Here is a 23,011-nt window from a genome sequence, read left to right as displayed (position 1 = left end):
GGTCGGGTCATTTTCACAGACATTTGGGCTACTGCCGCATTCATATCTAAAACCAGTTATTATAAAGTGTCAGGCTGTCCAGTGCTAGTTAACTTATAGCAATTAGGTAATCTAACCACTGGGTGGTGCTGTGGGACAACTTGAGGTCCTGAATGCTGCTGCACAGCCAGGCCAGTTTTACAACAGGTCAGACGGCTCCCCCTGATATAGTCCTACCTAAAAACATTTCCTGGTGTATTTCTAAAACAGTGAAGTCTGAGCCTCTATTGTATACTACACATCTGGAGTATTACTCCAATGGGAAATGCCTCTGGAAGAGGTTGCAAAGATGAGTTGGGTGTGTGAGCGAGACGAAGGCCTAAAAAGCACACACACATGCGAATGCAGCAACAGACAGTTATTAATGTTTACAGTTAAATTATTGCACTAATGAAATGTTGCACATGAAAATAGATTATAAATTATAGATGTTGCGCAACAATGGTCTGGGCCAAGCATTTTGAAGAGGAAAAGGAAGAAGCGGAGAATGAAGAGAAAAAAATGACAAATACACAAAGGTTCTGTCAGCAGAGGTGCCAAAAGTCGGTGGTCATCGTGTACGTCGGCACAGGCCTACTGTTTTAGTGAGTGTTCACATTGTAATAACATATTAAACTGTTTGTTTATGGAAAGCACGAGAATGCTTTATTACCTGCCCTTCAAAATGTTTGTGCACGTCACTATAATGCCTCGAGTCGAGTGTATGAATATTTAGAGTCGTTTGTGTTTAATTACAGTCAGTAGAAGTTGGTCGTGTTGGTCTGAAGTCATACAGTAGCCTATTTCTGAGGGTGAACTTCGTGTTTCCAAACGGGGAAAGATGACTCAAGTGTCAAATGGCTACGAGATTTGCATGCACCTCTATTTCAGAACAGGTGTGAGCTAGGCCTATAAATTTGAAATGTTCACTGTTGAGACAAAACAGCCCTACAAAAAAGCAAGAAAAATCTCTTGATTCTAAATGGTCGGAAATAAACTCACACGGTGCATGCATTATTCGGCAACAGTGTAACAGGCCCACAAATAAAAAGAAGTGTGTGTTGTTACACTCCAGACCAGTAAGCGGCGGTAATGTCCCGTGTGCTTCGATATGCCCGCCGCCAAAACGCTCATTTCGCAGAAGTAATATTTTTCTTTTCGGAAGAAGATCCCTACATAGCGGCCCTATTTCTTTTCATCCAGAAAAAAAGTAGAAGAATCTGAAAACCGACGATGTACGCCAGGACAAACACCGGCAGCACACACGGAGACTTTCAAGATCGAAACGGAGTGAACTATGTGACATCGACAGAGTCTTTCGGACACTGCTCTCAATTGTTCTGGAAAAAGGATCCCAACGACTCCGGAGTAAGAAAACCACCGTTAGTTAGCGAGCCAAGCCAACAAATGGCTGTATCAAACGACTAATGGAGCAACTAGCACCAGCTAAGCAATGGGCAAAGTATCTTTTGTTTATAAGTGGTTGTGTTGAATAGGCTACAGTTTAACAACACTGGTTGAGCTGGAGCTGCTTCGTTAGCTCCTGCTCGCGTCATGCTGAGTGGCTTATGGCCTAGTTTGACTCTTAGCTGCCGTGCTATGTGGCTAGTAAATATTAGCACTGCCTATTTATGTATTTCTCCCTCCGTGCGGGTTTAAAGAAAATTAACGCGTATGTCTGGCACTATGTCTTACTTGCGTCTTGTTGAGACACCAGCGAATTAGGTAAAAGCATGTTTGTGTAGCCGAGCATCATCGAGCTAATGCTAACAGCAGAACAACAGTGGATGCCTCAGTCAACCCGAGTGCGGTTAGCTAAAAGCGGAGCGCGCTCTAAACACGGCGGCGCTTTAAAAGAGGGGACAGAGTCGTGTGTATGAAACTGCACTTTGAAAATGTCCGCGCCAATGTCGCGAACAATAACATTGTTTTATTTGAGCAGCTTTATTACGAAATGTGTGCACGAGGCCTGCTATATTGTTAGCGAACAGCGCAAAGTAAACACGGCCAAGCGATCCCACAGGAAACGGTAGCGGATGACGCCCCGCGGAGGGACTTTGAAAGACCCCTTTGTGACGCTACACTCTGTATGCTTCATTCATGCCAGGCTCTGAGCCGACTCGGTATCCCGCACCCCGCACACGTAGACACATCCATTTCAACGTGTAAACATGATGTTTCTATTTGGCGGTCTCACAGGCTACTTTAAATGTCAATTGTCTTAAACCATCACAAACGTTAACGTTCAATCCAAACATTGCACTAACACTGCACGGGAGTCTTGGCTAATTCAAAGCTGTCGGATTTCCCAAAACTTACTTGGGCATAGTTGATGTGTTATTTTTGATAGAGATGGTGGTGGTCATTGCAGCCACTATAAGGAGTTTAGGGGAGATGACGCTGTAGCAGAAGCCAGCTTTGTACTGTTGCAGAAAACGTTTTAAATATCCCTTAGTTTGAGTTGAAATGTGATCAGCTGCTGAGGGATGATGGTGTTGAATGCTGAACTAAAGTCTTTGAACAGCATTCTGACATACAAGTTTTTTTTTATATACAGGTTTGTGCTGGGTATCGAAGTTTGATACTTTTTGGGCACAGACCAACATGCATCCATACCATTGAGAATTGAAAAATGCCTTGCAGTTCAACCCCAAATTTCAATACATAAAAGCGGGGTTAATCTGATCAACATCAGTGAGCTAATACGCATGCAGGCCATTTGTGCTAATCTGAATGAAGTTGGTTCCATTTCAGCTAATTTAAAGTAGTTGTAGTGCTGGTCTTTAATGCTTTTTTTTCCTCCTCTGTGACAGCCGAGTTCGACCATCAGCTGGTGCGATCAGCTGCCTGCCCCCTCAGCGGCCCTGTCCACCTCCAGCCTGTCCTCCGCCTCTCTGTCCAGCTCCAGTCTGTCCATGGAGTCCAGAGCAGCAGCCGCGGGGCAGCCCATCACCGTGTCAGACGACTCAGACGAGAAGCCGTACGCCTGCGACATGTGCACCTGCGCCTACAAGCACGCCAGCTCCCTGCTCAACCACAAGCTCACCCACAAGACTGGAGACTTCAGGTAAGAAGTCAAGACTCCTTTGGCCTAATAACGAGGGCTTTAGCCTCCTTTCCACCGAGCGTTGCGGCTCAGTTCGGTCAGGCTCAGCCCGCTTTTATTTGCATTTCCATGGTCAGTTGGGAAGGGTCCCAAAATAGGCTAGCCGAGCCACACCTAGTTTTGGGGCCCTTCCGTTGGGTTACCAAGCCGTCTGAAAGGTGTTTTTATCAGGATGTTGAGCAACGGTAGGCTACATTCAGTTGTCAAATACATTCACACACATCAGCACTGGAGGGCGGGGCATCATCAGTTGTATTCATAGCCACAGAAGTGAAGCCCTGCTGTAATGGAAAAGCAAACCCGTACTGTGCTGGGCTGAAGTGCTAAGCCATCACATGTATATGGAAAACACAGTTTTCAGTCAATTCTGGTAAATATGCCAACAGACAGACTTGTACCACCTCATATATTGTTCACCTTTTAACGTTCACAATCTTTTCATCTCCAAACCTCCAGATGCGACTTTTGTAGCAAGCCCTACAGCAACTACATGTCCCTGCGCAACCATATGCGAATCCACGGTGTGAAGCGCTACATGTGCGACCTGTGTGGGAAGGCCTTCCGTCTAGCCCGGTACCTCCGCAACCACCAGAGGATCCACGACGACGGGCCCAACCGCTTCGACTGTCCCTCCTGCTGCAAGAGCTACAGGACCATGCTGGAGCTGGCCCAGCACCGCTGCAACAATGTTACACCCAGCCAGGTGAGTCACTGAGACGCTGCTGTCAGAGCAGTGCTTTATGCTCGGTCCTGGTGTCTGTTTGTCTGGATCTGTATTACTAACATAACATTTATCTGAGAGTCGTTTTGCAGCCAACTCGTGAGAGATTGTGTATTTTATATTTGAATCAAATGTAATGAGATATTTAAATCAGTGATGTTTTGTTTCCTCGCTACTTAAATGATTCCTGTGTGTGACTCATACCTTGTTCAGGTTTGTAAATCCCAGCAGAGGATAAGAGTAATGCTGCATTCACATGGAATCTGTCTAACAATAGACCGGATGTCGTTGAAGTTGATGAGAGTGTGATAAAATTTGATTTGGCCGGCAATATTTCAACTTTTCTGTTCTTTGCAACCAAATTTACAACCGGATGTTACGTAGTTTCTCAAATGCATCGTTGAACTCGATCGGATCAATAAAATACGTTATGGAGGAAATCTAACACTACATTTTACATATGTAATATTATAGGAAGACAGCTGCATTTTAAAGCTACTTGAAAAAAAAGCTGCTTTAAAATGACAAGATAATTGTATTTAATGCATTTTATTCATTCTTTTGTAAACAATACAAAATCAAAATAGCAACACATCGTCATGTGTGTTAACTTCGCCCTCTTTTTGCCGTCCTGCCATTCGGTCTGGACTTTTTTCCTTACCGGGAATAGTGACACCCCTAAATGAAATAGTCAGTTTTCATCAAACAGGAATATATTCCATTGGGAACTACATTCCGCCGTAGGACCTCTTTGAAGATATAAGTCTAGGGCTGCAACTAACGACTATTTTGATAATCGATTATCTGTCAATTATTTTCTCAATTAATCGATTATTCATCGATTAGTGTTTTGGTCCGTAAAATGTCAGAAAATGGTGAAAGAATTTGATAAATTTTCCAAAGCCCATGTTGACGTCCTTAAATGTATTGTTATGTCCAAAACACACAGATATTTCAGTTTAATGTCATAATAGGATTAAAGAAACCAGAAAATATTCACATTTGAGAAGCTGAAATCAGAGAATTTGGAAATGTTTTATTAAAAAATTACTCTAAACGATTAATCGATTATCAAAATAGTTGTCGATTACTTTAATAATTGATTCGTCGATTTAATTGTTGCAGCTCTATATAAGTCCCACCATTTTGGATGTTTTGCTCATTTGCATAAATTGAAAAACAGTTTTTTTTTCCCTCCTTTTTCAATTTTCCAATAATCGACACCAAATGTGTTACACAGCCTCATGTGCTTCAGATACACATGTCTCTATAAAATTAGCAAGATTGCTTGAAAAACATTGCTACATTTGACTAAAACAGCTTTTTGAGTTTAATAATGGGTGCCACGAATGCAAAAACCATTTACCTGAACTTATGTACATACCCTTTTACAGAGCCAAGGCTGTGCATTAACACAGGATTTGTTTCAGCGAACACACAGTATAGGTAGTGGATCGTGGGATGATATTAATTGATTTTGACAAAGTTATTATAACAACAAGCATTCTCCTGAATCGCTAACTCCACCTTAAACTGTAAGTCTGGCAATTATTGTTAACTGAAAAAAGTTAAAAACCAAATCAAACAGTTAGCTGCCCCCTTATAGTTGACCACAACTAGTTTAGCGTTGTTGCATCCATTCACTCGCAAGGCTCTTGTCTAAAAACCCACCCACTGATGATGATGTACGGCTACTGTAGATACTGATGCAAGACATGCGCTAAGAGTACTCCTAAGGAGCACTAAAAGTTCTTAGTAAGGAGTCATTTTTTAAAACCTATTCACAAAGCTGATGAGACCAACTTTTACTAAGGAATGGGAGGGACTCCTAAGCTAAGTCTAGAGGGCGGGGTTGACTCAGTTGCTATGGATGATGTCATGTTCATACCTTCTATGCCCACAGTGATTGGCTGAGAGAGAATGAGTCCCTAAGAGTGATTTTATGATAGAAACACTGTGGGAGTTATCCATATTGTGTCGCTGTATTAAAGTAAAGACTTTTTATATACAATTAATGACAAGTGACACTGATTTAACATGAAACCAAGATACTGCAGGGTTTCCCACACTTTCGTTCACAATTAACCTACAATAGCGCCACATAGGTCTATTCATTTAAAATTTTACAATGATTTGAATCGGAAAAATATCCTCATTGAAGAGCTGCACACCATGCACTCTCACTGTATTTCTCTCAACGGCGACCATGCAGCAATAGTCAGACAGCAACACACCAGGAAATTCACAATTTAGAAACAACAGCCGGCGAAATTGTAAAGTGCATGCAGAAGGAAAAAGGCGAGACGCGCAACTATACAGTAGCGGACCTGTGGAACGGAGGAGATGGTCCGAAGCGCCACATATAGGCCTACTCTAGTAGGAAATTAAACCCAAACGTGACACCAACGGTAACTTTCAGTGCATCGTAAACCCAAAGCAACTGCAGGAAAAGGAACTTAATAAATATTTTTTCATATAAATATAAATGTGTCTATACTTTTCTAAATATAGTTTTACTAAGATCATTAAACCCTTACAGCTATTAAGGTACCTTTTGTAAAGCTCACTAGCATTAAATCTCTCCAAAATGCCATCAAAAGGTTGTCTGTGATTTACTCTTAGTGACTTAGGAGGAGTCCTCTCGAGGACTCCTAGCTTTTCATAGATTTAGGAGCTAGTTTTAGCGCTAAAATGCTTTGTTAATTACACTTATCTTAAAAAGTTAGGAGTCCTAAAATTAGGAGTGAAACACCCCTTATTTTTGAGAGCTACTCCTAAATCAGCACGTTAGGACCTAATCTTAGCCTTAAAATGTTTTGTGAATACGGCCTCAGGTAAGTTATAGGTTTCATATCCGCTTCAGGTCGCATTTAAGCTTACGAGACCCAGCTGAGCTGAGGCACTGACTGTGTTAAAAAGACTATAAAACCCTAATATCCATAGTTTGTTAACCTGATCGTCCACACCAACCCGCAAATATATGAGGCAAAAAAAAACTCAACCGCAAACAACTGTAACCTACAGGTCCCACGGGCATCTGCTATTAGGCAGACCTCCTACGGGCAAGAAAAAAACAGAAATAGACAGACAGACGGACAGAGAGAGTGAGAAGTTTTTTTTTTTTTTTTTTTTTTTTTTTTAAATTATGGTTTTGGTTTTTCACTTTTTTTTTTTAACGGTTGTGGTGTAGTGGTTAGAGTATTTTCCCCCCCATGAGGCTCAGTCCTCGTTGCAGCATACCCTGGTTAGAAGTCGGCCCGGGTCGTTCTCTGCATGTCACTCCCCTCTCTGCCCGCCCCATTTCATCTCTCAAAACTGTCTGATAAAAGCAAAAATTCCCAAAAATAATCTTTAAAAAAAAAGAAAATAACTGACATGGCTCCACACGGTGTACCACAGATGGCCCTATGTTGAAGAAACGTGTGTGGATGTTCCTGTGTGTACGTGTAACATAATGTGGCACATTAACCCCCTGTCCTCTTCAGCTAGAGCCTCCTAAAACCTTTTGCCCATCTTGAGAAGTGCAGAATGCTGTGGAGTTAGGGTTGGACCAGGGTTAGGCAAAGTTTAGGGAAAGGTTAAGGGATTAGAAGTTAGGGAGTTACACACTTCAGTGGATTTGTGTCCAAAGTATAGTAATCCGCGTGTGTGTGTCTGTGTCTTGTGTGTGTGTGTGTGGGCGTGGGGTTGGGTTCATAAGAACCGGTTCAACTGTCCGTCCTGCTTTAAGAACTACCGAACCATGCTGGACCTGGCCCAGCACCGCTGCAGCGCCGCGACCAAAAACCAGGTTGGTGTGAGCGCAGGTGTGTTCTGTGTGTGTGTGTGTGTGTGTGTGTGAGAGAGAGAGAGAGGCAGTCATCAGATTGAATTGTAGTTGTGAGTTAGGGCTTTAGGAACCTTCCCCCGAATAACTGGTTCACTTCTGAGCATATGTGAATGCTTCAAACTACTTTTATTTGACTTTATTTTTTTTTACCAGGAAAGTGCTGCCAGTTTTTTCCCTTGGTGCCTTCATCAGTCTCATTGTAACTGCACAGGTGGCAGTGTTAACTTCAGTGTTGATGACATCGCGTCTAAAACACATACACAAAACAAATAACCTGTTGTGAAATCCTAAACTCATTGACAAATTCTGTTTCCGTTTTGTTGTGAGTCTTTACCTGCAGTATTAAGGCTGGATTACCACATCTACATAAGGCATCTTGAGAAGGGGCCCTGAATTTAAAATCTAGTGTGGTTTATTAGTCTTAGCGCTTACATGGTGCATCTTTTTTTCCAATCAAATAAAGCTAACAAAAATAAGTAATTACTTTCTAATGAATACAAAGCAGAAAGGATGTTGTCATGGGTTGTCTAGAGGGGCCCCCAACCCAAGTTAAAACATTTTGTGCACGTTCTGTTTATCCATACTACTTTAATTCAATTCAGGAACAGTTATTTACAGCTACGCTTAACTTGAGTTTTGTATGTAAAAGTGCAGACTATAACAACTTGGAATGGTACATTCCGGTTTTGTTTTCACTTGCCGGTCAGTGTTCCATGAAACTGCTCAACTGACTCATTCCAGTCCCATTTTCTTGGCATGGAATCTAGTTTGAGTAATGTAAACAAACCTGATGTCAACTATGGGCTGAACTACGGAGATGAGGCCTAGGTCCAAAAACCCAAAAACAATTGCTTCATTTAAATAAAGCAGACTTCTACGGTAGCTCTGAATCTTCGGGGAGAAAGCACCTGCAAAAATCATGTGGTTGTCAGGGTAACAGAAGATGGTAGATTACTGTTAATGTTGGAGTTGACAGTCAGTATAGTTTTCATTTCTAGGTCTGATGGTATTAATGTTTGGATGAGTGCGTGTGTGTGTGTGTGTGTGTACGACTCGACCACTTCATCCCCTCATATTTATAGGTGAGAGAGAGGCTAGTAGTGACAGGTAATGAGTCTCTAAAACAAGAATGGTAACGCGCTAGATTTCGACATCGGGCACTGGGCGGCACAAGAAGCGTTGAAGACTCTTATTCAGTGTTGACAACAAAGCAGTTCATCGCATCCCCATCTGTCACCTCTGCTTTGCTCCTGTACCTGATCTCACTCTGGTCACACACTCTGCATCAGTGGCATGCATGTAGCACAAAGCCCTGTGTGTAAAGACAGACATGATTTCAATGTGTCTTCGTGTCCCTGTGTTTGTCCTCCCTCCTCCTCCTCCTCCTCCACAGTCTGCCGCCCGGCGCTACTCCTCCAACCCTCGCCGCCAGCAGCAGCAGCAGCAGAGGCAGCAGCAGCAGCAGAACAATGCTAACGCTAACAATGCTAACACCATGATGCAGCACGGAGGCCACGGCCAGCAGGAAGCGCTGCCCTCCCACTGCGTCTCCCCCATGTCCCAGGCAGGCCAGGGCCAGTCTGTGTCCGACCCCCACCAGGTAAGCTTCCACGCCAACGTGCTAACATGCTATCGTTCTTTGTGCTTTAGCTGACGGATGCACGATATTATCGTAACGTTATTGGTATTTTCGACATCACTGTAAATGAGGGTCACCCCTCCCCTCCCCCCAATTGATCTTTCGGGGATAAATAAAGGAAATTAACTAATGAGTATCATCAGATATTGACTTTCAAATAAAATATTGGAAACCGCGCCGATAAAACAAACTGATACATAGACTCCGGCTTCATCGCATATACGTCAATCTGCAGCAGAGCGAGGGAGAAGCTCAAGGTGTTTTACATAATGTAAATTTGAGTATTTTTCTTCTTTTACATACAATAAAAACTATTTTATGGAAACATATATAACATTACATAATTTTAAGATTTGTGGTTTATGTCTGAATTTGCCTGTGGCCCAACATGATTAGAGTTTATATAATACAATGTTAATTGCTCTACAGATAAACATGATATCTGCCATTAGGTGTGGGGAAAAAAAGATTATATAAATGATATCTATCGGCTCTCGGCTGAATGAGTTTTACAATATCGGGATATCGGCAAAAAAAATCCAATATGGTGCATCCCTTTTGGCTGTTTGTTCCTGTTGTTGAAGCCTGCGTGTGTCTGTCAGCAGGGCCGTCCCAGCTCGGTGTCCTCCCAGAGCAGCAGCATGAGGAGCTCGTCCTCCAAACATGTGTCTTCGTCCAGCGCCGCCCCGTCCTCCTCCTACTCCCTGCTCCAGCCCCTGCTGCCTGAGGTAAAGGAGATGAGCTCGGGATACACTAGGCTCAGCGCCCACCCTATGGTAGGAGAGAGAGAAGCACCACACACACCCGCCTGTCTGCTGGCTAGCTGCCCTTCTCCCCCTGTCTGGCTACTAACATCAGGAGACAGGGAATGAGATTGTAATGCTTTATGTGACCAGAGGGGAGCCTGCTTACAGATGTATCCCTCTTGACCTATAAAGTAGGCTGTCACAATTCTCCAAATCCTCAATTCGGTTATCTTTTTATTATTTCAAGGTCATAATTCAATACTATTCGATTCTCAATCTTTCTTTCTTTTTTCCTTTTAGCACACATGGATGTGCAATTTTACTTTAATCAAGCCTAGGATCATTGGTATCTTATCTCAAAGGATGGTCTAAAAGGTGTCAATAATCTTCATGATTCAAGATTCAATTAAAAACTATTTATTAGTACATAAACATGACTCATAAATAACTAAGTGTAAATTTAAATAATTTATTTACAATATAAATATAATCACTTGTTTTACCAGTCAGTTGGAAACAAAATGTAAACCAAAGAGAAATCATTGACAGCACCTGCCATCTAGTGACTCTTTTTTGTAACTGTAGTGTGCACTCTTCACAGGCCACTGTGGTGATGTGTCCAGTCATCCACGTGCTGCCCAAAATGTGTGACTGTGGACAGCACACTAAAAGTGTACGCTCTAGAATATATTCAGACCTCAAAGCTGGCGGTGGCACTTTTCCAGTCCACATGACCAGACAAGTCTATGGACACACAATGCGGGAATAGCGAGTGATGAAATAGAATAGCTGTGCCTTTCCGCTGCCTTCAAGAAAACCCTTTTTATTTTCCTTTGTGCTCTCTCTCTCTCCCTCTTTCAGCCTACACATTCATTCTCACACATTTTGTGTTGAAGTCCACGTGGTGGGCATTTAATTACTAACCGTTTTAACGTTTTACCAACTAGTCATATGCATCCCTGGTATCCTGATATTCATTTGAATTCGACTGTCGAACGCTCAGAAAGATTTTAATCGTCCTCACAATCCATTTGTGGACACACTTCAGTTTCACAGTTTCTTTCTTCATTGTTGCCCTTTGGTTTTTGTGTGTCTTGTCCTCATCCATGTAAACTTGACCAGTGCACTACTGTTATTGTCAAAGTCCCTGATGTTTTGGTTCTCTCTGTCTCCCTTCCAGCCCAAGCACCAGGACACATTCTCCCTGGCCCCTCAACGGCCCCTCACCACCATCGGCCACGCCCTCCATCCCAACGGAGCGCCCACGCTCAAGCCTTCCCCCCTGCCACGCACCATCCAGGCCATGCCCTGGGAGCAGCGCTCTCTCTACAACCAATGAGACACTGCCTCACACCCTGCTCCTCCACAGCCCCACAGGACGCAGCATTATGAGGGAGGACATGGGACACCCCTCCACCGCCTCAACCCCCTCCAATGGAACCTTTTGTTTGGGGAATGGGGAAGGGCACCGTTGAGAACTAGTTGAGATTGATTACTGAGTAGTTAGGTTGAAAAAAAAATGTGTTGCCTTGACCCTCATGTATGATCTATGCCATGTACTGGATATAAGTTAAAATGTCTGTCCCCTAATCTATCCCCCTCACTATGAATTTATGTCCCCATCCCAATCCCCCCCCCCCCCCGCCCCCTCGCTCTAGTTATGAAAATATCTATCTTTCCCACTATGAATAGTCTCCCCACCCCTCCCCCCTTTTTCAAATGGTTAATGAAAGCAAAGGCTATTTTTATCCAGAGTGTGTCCAAACCCTGAAAGATGAGGGGTTTCTTGGCAGCCATGTTGTCAAATTAAATGTGACAAATGTTCCCTTCAGTCTGATATGTTTTTGAACATAACCCCCAACTTTTTTTTTTGTCATGAGGGGAAAAAAATAATTAAAAATGTTTTTTTGGTTTTTTTTACTTACTCCTTGGCCCTGCTCCAGAATGATGTGTATATTGTGTGGAAGGAGGTGTCTTAACTATTTCAAAAAGCAGTTTCCGTTCTCCGAGCATCAGCAGCCAGGATCACGAGGGGAAACAAGGCCGCTGACTGTTGTTCCGCAGGACATTTTCACATGTAAATGCCAGTTAGGCTTCTCTCTGTGTGTAAAGGCTGAAGCCCTGCTCTTTTGAAAGGGACCTCAATGTTCACCAGCCACAACCACTGACCAGGACAGTCGGACACCATTACCTTTTTTTTTTTTTTTTACACACTCACCTGAAAGCTCACTTTTATCTAAACTTAGACTGGTGGCTTCTTTTACTGTAGTTGTAATAACCTGTTGGCTGGGAAACAAATCTAGAAGATAATTGTACAAGTCTCCCTTCCCTTCCCTTCCCTTCTGTTCTTCACTTTGAGACACTTTAAGGCAAGTGCTGTATGGTAGTCTGACCCATCCTCTTGTCTAGAGCTGTAACTTTGCCCTACATTATCACCAGCAACACTGGACCGGTTTGAGCCCATAACGAGGCCCAGCGTGTCAGCAGCTCTGGACCCCCCCACCACTCCCCTCCCTTCATACACACCCTCCACTGTTGTTTTTCCTGTAGAAAGTGTCATCTGTTGCGTCTCACTGTTCCCGGGATGGATTTAGTTAACGCCCTACCTTCAGGGTGTTTCAATAAACAGCCAATCAACGTTGGCCAGAGAACTCCACATAGGCTACAACACAAATGTAGTGACTTCTGTAAAATGGCCATATCTGGTAACTGTTTAATTCATGGACCCAATGTGTAGTTGTGTTACGTTGTCTCGCTAACATGGTGTTCATTGAAATACCCACAATTCTACTGACATTGTATTATCTCTTTTTAAAAGTTGTTTCTATTTTTATTCATGTTTTCATTGTTGCTTTCTCTCTCCTTGTAAAGTGTCTTGAGTATTTAGAAAAGTGCTATACAAATAAAATGTTTTATTATCACCATCAGTGCTGCTTTTCTTCTGTAGAAAACAAGCTCAGCCATACTGCAGTTATTTTAAATGTTAACTAAATTAAATCTTAATTTGGATCATTTCAAGAAGTTAGAGGAAGCATGAAGAGACTTTCCATGGAAATGGAATTGATCTTGAGCTCAACCAGTTGTCAGCTACTGTTTAATGGAGCAGCAGTTCACTACCAAGCTCAACTACAAGTGTTGGAGAACATAGGACAGAAAGCAGAGCAAACCCGCGGTGGAATACGAGCAAGTGCACGTTTATTGAGGAGCGTGTTAGGACTCAAGATTGTATATCCATGTCTTGTTAGTGAAAATATTTCAGCCACCAGAAAATGAAGCGTCCATTTATTTTATTCTAAATAAATCAGTGTGCTGGTTTAGTTAATCGTGCCTGGATTTGATCGATAACAATACCAGCATCTTTGGGACCCAGGGGCTTTAAATAAGAACAGAAACAGTAGGCTATGGGTTATGGTTATCACAATGTTCTGTTTCGACTTGGATCTAATGTGGTTACATTAGAGTTTATTTATCAGCAATAAAACAAGATAACTTGTCAATTGCAATGCCATCCCTCCACTGCGATAGGTTATCATATAGCCTATTGGCCTAGCCTATTTTGTTCCTAAAATGTAGGGTATTAGCAAGGCCTACATAAAAAGTTTAATGTAGGATGCATGTTATCGTCTAGGCCTATTAATATTATTTGCTTATCATTTTTATTTGACATTCATTAGCTATTAATCGGCTTGAGATATAGCTATGGTTTTGTTCAGTGACCCAAAATCAACACGTGCCGACACTATCGATATAATCCATTAGAACGCGTGCACATCACAGGAACTCCATTCGAAAATAAACGGAAATGAATGAGACGGACCGCGCGCACTTCCCGGGCCGGTTCTGGGCTCTGATGTAACCCGCCGCGCGAGTCTCGTCGGCGGATTACGCTGAATTAATACCAACTAATCATTGAACGGAGCGTTTGTTCTGTGTCGACACTTGTTATTGACATAAAATCATTTGCCTTTTCGATGGTCGGTCTCGGTTTGGCAGTTTCCGGGCCTCTGAGGATCCTGCTGCAGTGGTTCAAAGCCAGCAGCCTGTTCTCTGACAGACGACCCACCAGACTCAATGATTAGTGACGGTGAATAACGTCCATAATGAGCACGGTAATTAACCACACACACTGCGGCCAGCCGGAAACCATATTGTCAAAATGTCCAATTCACGTCCAGTTCACTTGTCATAGGCCTAAAGTCAGCGGAATTAATCAGAGGAGGCATACCAGGCTAATTATAGGCTATTCGTGCGAACATTTGTGTTATGTTCATTTTCACTTTGATAACATAGTCCAAGCAATAACAAAGACACACGGAAGCAGATGAAAAGGCCTTGCCCTTTCGTCTTGAAATGATCTTGTCACAATAAGATTCAATAGCAAAGGCTAAATTTAAATGAAAATATAATTTTTTCAAGAAACGAGGAATTTACTAAAATGTTATAAAGATTAGATACAAACATGTCACGACAGAATAAGTAGGACTGTTGCGCCTCATAGGCCTCACTCACTGCAGAAGGCCTCGGCCTCCCGGCACGGGAGCAGTGTCATGCCTTGGCCGCTTGGTGGCGCTGGTGGAGCGGACTGGCAGAGAGACGGAACATTTTCTTTTATTTACTGTTCGCTATTGAACTTTGCTGCCCAAAAAATTAGCCTGTCATTAAAGAGCATGTTAAAGAATATAGATGTGTTAAGATGTTAAGAATAGCCTTTACGAAAGTAACCAGATAGGCGGAAACCGACACTGCAGCCTATCAAGATTTTTCGTGAGTTAATTTATTAAAAGTATTTACAGAGAGACTATAGGTAGGCTTTGTTCTAAAACTGTTGTTGTCTCTTGTGAAACAGGCCTACTACTCCTCCATCCACCCCTCCACATTGTGTTTTCCTAAAACCAGAGCTAGTCCTCTCGCGCTCCGCCACAGTCCGGATGTTGGACTAGCCTACTGTAAAGTTAGCGCTCGGTGAGTCAATGAGGCTTTATGATGTTTGTTTGATTGGGAATAAAAGAGTGTGAGTGGCTGCACGGCGGGAATTCATCTCACCGACTGTGAAACTAGAAACAGCGGAGACACGTCTGTGCGCTCTGCTGTTATTTAACTAAACTGCTACATTTAAGGGACAGATGTTGTTAACTTGTTGCTCTGCATGGCTATTAGGATCTTACATAGACAATTATGCAATAATATTATAATCGCAGATTAAACCGACAACTACTGAAATAAAATGCTATTTACATTTTAGTAAGTCACTAATAATAATGTGATAGGTAACACAACACTCGACTACATTTTTTGAATAGCCTAAACCAGGAGTTTTCAAAGTGTGAGAGAGTGAGCCCCCTCTAAATCCCTGTGTGTTTTGAAAGCTATTTTAATTATTTTACAAATGTAATCATATTTTTGAAACATTCTAAAACATTTTGTGTATTTTTAAACACATTTTTAATACATTTTAACATCTTAATCCATTTTTTTTAATCCTGCTTCCTTTAAGCATGGATAGTAGTGACTGAGTGTGCAGCAGAGTGAGAAAGATAGGCAGATAGACTTGCCCAAATTATTGGCTAGTTAAATGTCATTCACACACCCATTGTTTTTTCGCTAGTGCCTCCAATGTCCTGCTGGAGGAAAATAGTAGCCAGTGGAGAACCAGACCCTCCTAGGGGGGTCCGGGGGTGTGCCCCCCCGGGAGATTTTTTTTCACCTTTTTAAAGTGAAATGCATGAATCTGGTCCACTTTGAGAGGAAAATTAAGAGGCTAAATATAAGGAATTTTGTGTGAAAAAATAATTTGGAGACACTGGGTCTGATGAATTAGAAGCTATTGAAGAAAGACACATGGATTTTTCCTAAAAATATTAATTTAAAATAAAAATAAATATGCAGGGTCCTCTGGATTGGGCTTGGCGCTCTTTTTCTTTAACGAGACCTATTTCTCTGTAATATAATGAATGCATTTAAATAGAAGGGATGAAGCAGAAGAACTCTTGTCCAGCTATGCCATAATCTTAATATAAAAAACACAAACTCCCAAAAAATATATATATTTATTTTTCACATATTCATCCGCGCCCCCCCTGCCATAACCCCGCGCGCCCCACAGTTTGAAAACCACTGGCCTAAATAGATTTGAAAAGCATTTCAATGGGTGCTCCATCTAACAGCACACATCATTCTGCAGCAGAGTTCCAGTCATTCACTCAAACATGGAAGACTTTATATGTGACTGTCAGTCATTGCACATTCCCTTTCCATCAAGACAGCACAGGATACCTACAATGAGGTATTTCACTTACTATTGTAAGAACTCCTTTGATTCAGTGTGCATTGACATTTATGACATATTTATTAAGATACTTTCCACAGTTAGTCCAATGAAAGCTTAACCAGGAGATGGAAAGGACTCATTTTCTGGCTCTATTTAGAGTTCATCATTCTTCAATCCCATCTCAAGCTTCAGGCCTGTAGAACTGATCCAGACCAAGACCCTGTGCTTTGGTTCAAAGCTCAGAGCGGAAAGAAGTAAGTTTCTAAATAGTTCATGCAGATTAATATTAAAAGGGTTGCAAAACATTTCAAAAGTGTTTAGCTCCCAGTTCTTTATAACACATAACCTCTGAATAACTGCAACAGGTAGGGGGGAGGGAGGGGGGGTTATAGACATAAAAGGGATCAAAAAGAAAAGCAATACCCAGTGTAAATGATTATTGGAATATTTTTAAAACATGTCTGGAAGGGATCTTATTTGACACTGTATTTTCTGACACTTGGAACATATCAGGACAGGCGGGGAGTCCTCCATGAGGCTGAATTTTTTTTTAAACATCAACAAAGTATTTCTGATTCTGGATTAGTCAAATTAAAATAAAAGAACATATAAAAGTAAAATAAATAAGAGGAGCACTGAGGCTGAACAACAGTCCACAAATAATTTATTGTGTTTTAGTTTTCATACTCCATATTTTTAATGTTGTTATTTCAGGGCTCCAGACTAACTTTTTTCATTGGGTGCACCGGTGCGCCTAACTTTTTCATCTAGGTGCACCAGCATATATTTTGGGTGCACCAAATTAGTGCTGCATGAATTGGAGAAATGCGATTATAGTGGCCAATATTGCGATTTGCGACGCAATATAATACATGGTAGGCTATTATGATTCTACTTTCTTGGTTTTCAAGGAAGATTTGAGAATATTGACAGCTTCGATACCTGATCTCAATTTAAAACAAGCACATATTAAGAATCAGTGAAAATATAAAAAATAAAGCTTCTTCCTATACTGTTTTCAAAATAATAAAAATATAGTTAAAAAATGTAATAATAAAAAAAAAAATACTTCCCCATTAAAATAAATGCATTCCTCCAAAGACAATAGTCTCTATAAGCATTATCGAGTCTCCTTATCGATCCGGGTCTTTATCGATACCACTATCCATACTTTTCTAGTATTTTGTTGAAAGATAACTGGTATTATTGCTTTAATTGCCCATAAGATGATCAGAGCTCAAGATAGGATGTTAAACAGGTCATAATTCCATAGTTAGGCTACTATCTATTTTATATTGCTGAAAAAACAAGTTTTTCACCAAAACTGTATTATTAAAATGTCTCTCCAAAAACCAAAAATTCTTTTTTTTTTTGTTACATTTGAACACACCATGATGACCTTTTATTTACCTTTGCCTAAAATTTATATTACCGAGGTGACCTGAACACAACACATTTGACACCGTTAGCAACTTTTTTTAAGCTAAGTAGCTCTATATCACATGCTATATCCTGCCGATTTTAACATGGATTTGAAAACTGGATAACTATTTTTAACTGACAGGACTTTCTACACCGTCCGGTTGTATGATAACTACCGCTGCTTTGAATGACTGTTGATGCGCACGGTGCCGACTCTCTGAGCCCGTCTGCAGCAGCAGCTGTGCGCATTTTTTTTTTTTTTTTTGGACTACAGGTAGACGGATACTGAGTTGAAGGAGTTTTTTTTCAACCCAAAGACAGTTCATGGTAGGCAACTCTTTTATATGCCTTTGTTTTCCGTCACAGTTCAGCGTGGATGCTGCTGCGCGTCGGCGTCCATGTTTGTTTGTTTACTCTGCTGTCGACTCGGCAACCGTCTTGCACGCCGTGTAGGTGCGCGCGCAGATACACACACACACACACACACACACACACACACACTGTCAGAGGGGCGCTACCAAAAAGACGAGAGGAGCAGTTGGAACGTATAGACACACGCGCGCACATTTATCCTACATTGAATCGCAATCGCAGCAGCCAATTTTGCGGTTATGTAATTGCACTAGCTGCTCACATCGCAATTAGATGAATCGTGCAGCACAACACCCAATATTACATTTAATATGACGTGATCAATTTCAGGTGCACTGGTGCGACCAGTGGAAATATCTGGTCGCACTCCACAGATTTTTGGGCGCATGTGCGCCCAAATTAGGCGCACTCTGGAGCCCTGTATTTGCTCTCTGTATGCAGATCCCAGTCACATCAAGGTCCACTTACAGTCACGTGGGCCCAAGTAAGTCAAAAATACTCTGTTCTCATGTTTGCCCTCCCTTGGACAGATCTTACCTCAAGATCTATTCACTGGCTGCCCCGGAGGTTTTCAGTATCACATGATCTTCATCAGCAGAGGCGCTGTTAATGTCTGACATTTCTTTTTCTCTATTTCTCACATGGACCATGTGAAATGATGTCAAGCTCCAGGATCGCTCAGGGGAGATTAGCTGAAAATGAAGTTTAAGGAACAACATTTATGAAGTTCCAAAGTCTTTCATTCTGGGCTGTAAAGAAAGAGAGAACACCAATGCATTTGATACAAACTATATTGTTCTGTTAGTTTTAGAATGCAGTGGCGAGCTAGCCTGGAAATCCAGACCCTGATATCTTGAACGATAGAGGGTCTGGCGACGATCAATAGTAATTTCCAACTCAAGGGGCGGCTCCTACTCGTGCATTTCAAATGCCACTGCACGCAGTTGGATAGCACTACAACCAATCAGAGCGATGCACAAGGCGACGTAAGCCCCGTTCGTTTAGCGAACAGCTGTTAAACTGTTAAATTAAACGTTTGCCGTTGTCGGTTGGCAAAATAGAACATTCCACTTACTTGCTAATGAAATATTTGAGTGCCGTCTTCTAAATCGTTAAGGGTCGAGGCCAAAGCAGTCTCAAACTCACACAACATATCCGCAGCCATCTCTGATGTTTACTATCACGGCTTCGACGTCGCATGCACGTCACTGTCGTCATCCGGTTACGTCCTCCCCAGAGTACCATATAAGGGGCTCTGGCGCGCCCGCCAGATTTCTGGTTTTCTTGATAAGCTTCAACGGAGCGTGTCCAGACCAACACGCGCAGCAAATTTAATTTGCCAGCGCCTAGTGGCAGGTCTGGGAATGCCAGGCTAGTGGCGAGCCACTTTGCTGATTTCTCTTCGCATCTGGCCAGCTGTCGCTTCATGGAAATCATCCGTCACTACTTTGTTTGAAAAAAAAAACATGTGAACCACACATTTACACACCTGCTATGTACACGCACAGACAAATAACTGGTGTAGGAAACACCAGTCTACTTTCTACATTTAATTTTACATTTAACCTTCACTGGAGAGATCAATTGAGGGGTGACCCTCATTTACAGTGATGTTGAGTCAAACAAATGCAAAGCAAAAACAACAACACAAACACAATATAGGGGAAGGTGGGGTGATTTGTGCATTTTGGAAGTTGCAAAACCCCTTGTTTCTAGAAAACCGTGGAAGAAATTGGAAATGTGACCACATATTTAAGAAGAGCCATCCATTTGACTCATCCTGTAAAGAAGGGAGACACAAGGAATAAGATATAAGCACATTTAAGCTCAAAAAACTGTGTTTTGCCTTTCAAAGTAAAATTTCCATGATCAAGGTTTTTTGATTATTGTGTCTGAACAATTATAGACACGTTTGAAAACATTTGACACATGTTTTAGTGCTTTGGTATGCTACACTTTGAGTCTATATAGTTAGCACAATGTCAACCCTAAATTGCTGCATCATGCCTATTATCCAAAATTCTGGGGATGGGGTGATTTGTGCGCAAGGGCCTGGGTGAGTTATAAGTAAGTAAGTAAGTAAAATGTATTTATAAAAGCACATTTATGACAGTTTGCACTGTCCAAAGTGCTGTACATAGTGCATTCAGTAGGTAAACAATGAAGGTAAAATAACAATAACCAAAATAAAAGACGTAAAGCCCATACATCCACATAAACACAGATAGTAGTGCAGAGGTAAGTAAGTAGTGCAGAGGTTAATGGGGAGGAAACACCAGGGTGTACATATGGGTTTTGAGCCTTGATTTAAAGGCAGAAATGTAGGGGGAATCACATTTGTCAGGTGGCAGTTGGTTCCACAAGCACGGAGCAACTAGTGCAAAGTACATTTCTGAGAGTTGTGCCAGTGGCATGGCTGTATACGCTGGTCACCAAAAGAAAGTGATAGTCTACAGTAGCTCAGGAGAGAGTGACATCTCAATTCCACTTAACGACACCACTGATGAGAGTTCAGATGGCCAGAAAGATGATGATGGTGACTTTGTCATTGTGACACAATGACGCACAAATCACCCCACGTAGTGGGGTGATTTGTGCGACAAGACAACTTTTTTTCCGAAAGCTATATTTCTTAAACAGTTTATTCCAGATCCAAAGTTTTTATTGCCAGGGATGCACAACCTCCTGAAATATATGTACATATTTGAGTTGGAGACATAACTGTCAAGGCCTCACTTTAAAATCACTTTGAGTAAAAAGTTGCACAAATCACCCCACCTTCCCCTACAATGCAATTACATTAAATACACAACAAGCTGATAAAGAAACAAAACAATTTAAACATTTAGACAGCGATGTAGAACGGCTGAAATTGAAATTAAATGGATAAAACTGAAATGGGTTAAAGTACAAAATAGCCTAATTAAAACAGTTACAGGTAGAGTTCGGCAGATTTTAGATTATATGTCTAAATTTGTCTTTCCAAGCTCCGACCGGGCTTATGGAACATATAACATGAGCATGTCAGTGGAGCGGGTCTGATAAAGCCCATCTTAAATGTGCATTATTGCAGTCAGATAAAGTGGTAGCTTCCCGGTCATGGCTTTATATATAAAAATATGCCAAATATATGTTGAGCTCAGACACCTCCTCTGACTGTTAGTTGAGTCAAACATTTGCTTTATTTAATCAAAGAGTGTGACAATGTAATGTGGTATTTCACAGGAAGCCTAGGGGCAAGAAGTTGTAGGGAGAAAAGCTGGAAAGTGGACAGGAAGCTTGTAATGTTTATAGAGAATAGAAATATACAGTTATGGAAAAACTTTATTAACTTTATTTATTTGGGACTGTTCCTCTCCTCTGTTTGTTTGTGCAGGAAAGACATTGAAGTGATGAGGTTCCATCTGCACACACAGAGGGAAACACTGATGCCAAGGCCAAAAGAGCCTCTCAAAAACAGCCACAGTTAGTCAAGACTCTTTTCTCTCTCACTGTGGATAATAGGAGCACCTGGCAGGCAACTGAACAGGCCACACTTTGGTCATGGTCTGGTCTCAACCACTCACCATTATACACTGTTTCTTTAAAATAAGGAGATGAGAACATTTAAAAAATAAATGTATTTATTTATGTTTCACAGTCAGAGGCCCCTTTTACACAGCCAGTGAAAGCCGGGAATATGCCGGAATTTCGGCCCTCCGCCCTGCTGTATAAATGCGACCGTTGCGGAACGGGGGAAGAAAGGTGAGAGAGATTGTTCTGGGAATTTTACTACCTCAGGGGTAGTAAGATTGCCGACACAATCAGTTCCGCCTCTCTGTATAAATGCGGCCAGCTTGTTGTTGCGGAACAGGGGGGCGTTTGACGTTCCATAGCCTACGTTCTAAACATGCAACCATGTTAACAGTTGAAGGATGTGTGTTTAACATGCACGGCGGCCTGATGTCCCGTAAAAATCACCAAATAAAAGGAACGGCGTATAATCTAGCTGGTCATAAGGTCCGCTGCTCAATCCAAACCCCCGCGCTTCATTTTGCAGAGTTTATGAGTCTATTTCTGCCCAGGGGAAGTTGTACAATGGGAAAGCTAGGCTAGGCTAAGCTAGGCTGCGACCGGATCGCCGCCGCTATTATTATCCTAAGTCTGAGCGTATATCCACACTTTATTTCTGCCTACAGTAACGTGACTTCACACACTGTGTGTATGTCTAATTGGCAGATCTCTGCCCTCACAAAGAGACTCGCTCACAGCCAACCTGTCACACAAACACACACACACACACACACACACACACACACAGACACAGAGGTGAAGCGGATTGATTTTGTCAGTTTGGTTAACAGTCCCAGTGATGTTGGACTCAGCGCGTAGCGAGATCAACCAGCACATCGTGGGGACAGTAAAATACGGCCCTCTTACTGCAAGCTCCAGCACTTCTGCTCTCAATTCACCTGCCAGTGTTGTTGTTGTAAAGCAGCTGACCGGCGCGGCGTTAAATGTTTACGTCACACCTGACGCTGTTTACAAGCACCTCTTTCATTCCGGACGCTGTGTAGGGGCTACTGATGCGCCAGCAGGCCGGCGTTGCTTGGTTCTGTGTAAATAACACAGAAGCAAGCAAAGCCGGCATTTTGGAGTGATGTTGTTCCGTCAATATGCCGCAATCTCTGTGTAAAAGGGGCTAGAGATTTGCTATTCCCTCACAACAACACTTTAGACAGCAAGTCAAATATTGTCCATCTATAAACAGGCTGCTGTGACCCCTGACCTCTCTGCTATGTATTTCATCATCTTGTGACAGGTTGTCGTCACTCTGTATTTTCTGATAGTCAACAAAGCTCCTGAAAAGACCAAAACCAACATTGTGCACTGTCTCTCAGCTCCACACCG

The 23,011-nt window shown here is 42.0% G+C and overlaps 1 protein-coding gene across 3 annotated transcripts; it reads left to right on the top strand.

Annotated features, from left to right (window-relative positions):
- The first annotated feature begins 1,186 nt into the window (after positions 1 to 1,186).
- Positions 1,187 to 12,975, top strand: LOC307263272 (uncharacterized protein). Of its 3 annotated transcripts, none has more exons than XM_080044394.1 (6): positions 1,187 to 1,386; positions 2,832 to 3,085; positions 3,581 to 3,827; positions 9,068 to 9,274; positions 9,919 to 10,089; positions 11,240 to 12,975. In XM_080044394.1, exons 1-6 carry the CDS (start codon positions 1,252 to 1,254, stop codon positions 11,396 to 11,398), a joined length of 1,173 nt encoding a protein of 390 aa, XP_079900520.1. In that variant the 5' UTR covers positions 1,187 to 1,251; the 3' UTR covers positions 11,399 to 12,975. The 3 variants fall into 3 exon arrangements, with proteins under 3 accessions (XP_079900520.1, XP_079900521.1, XP_079900519.1); XM_080044395.1 differs by having other exon boundaries at positions 9,916 to 10,041; XM_080044393.1 differs by having other exon boundaries at positions 9,916 to 10,089.
- Positions 12,976 to 23,011: the final 10,036 nt, after the last annotated feature.

This window comes from Ammodytes marinus (genome assembly GCF_949987685.1).
Source record: "Ammodytes marinus genome assembly, chromosome: 16".
Taxonomy (NCBI): Eukaryota; Metazoa; Chordata; class Actinopteri; order Uranoscopiformes; family Ammodytidae; genus Ammodytes; species Ammodytes marinus.
This window is presented reverse-complemented; position numbering and strand designations above follow the sequence as displayed.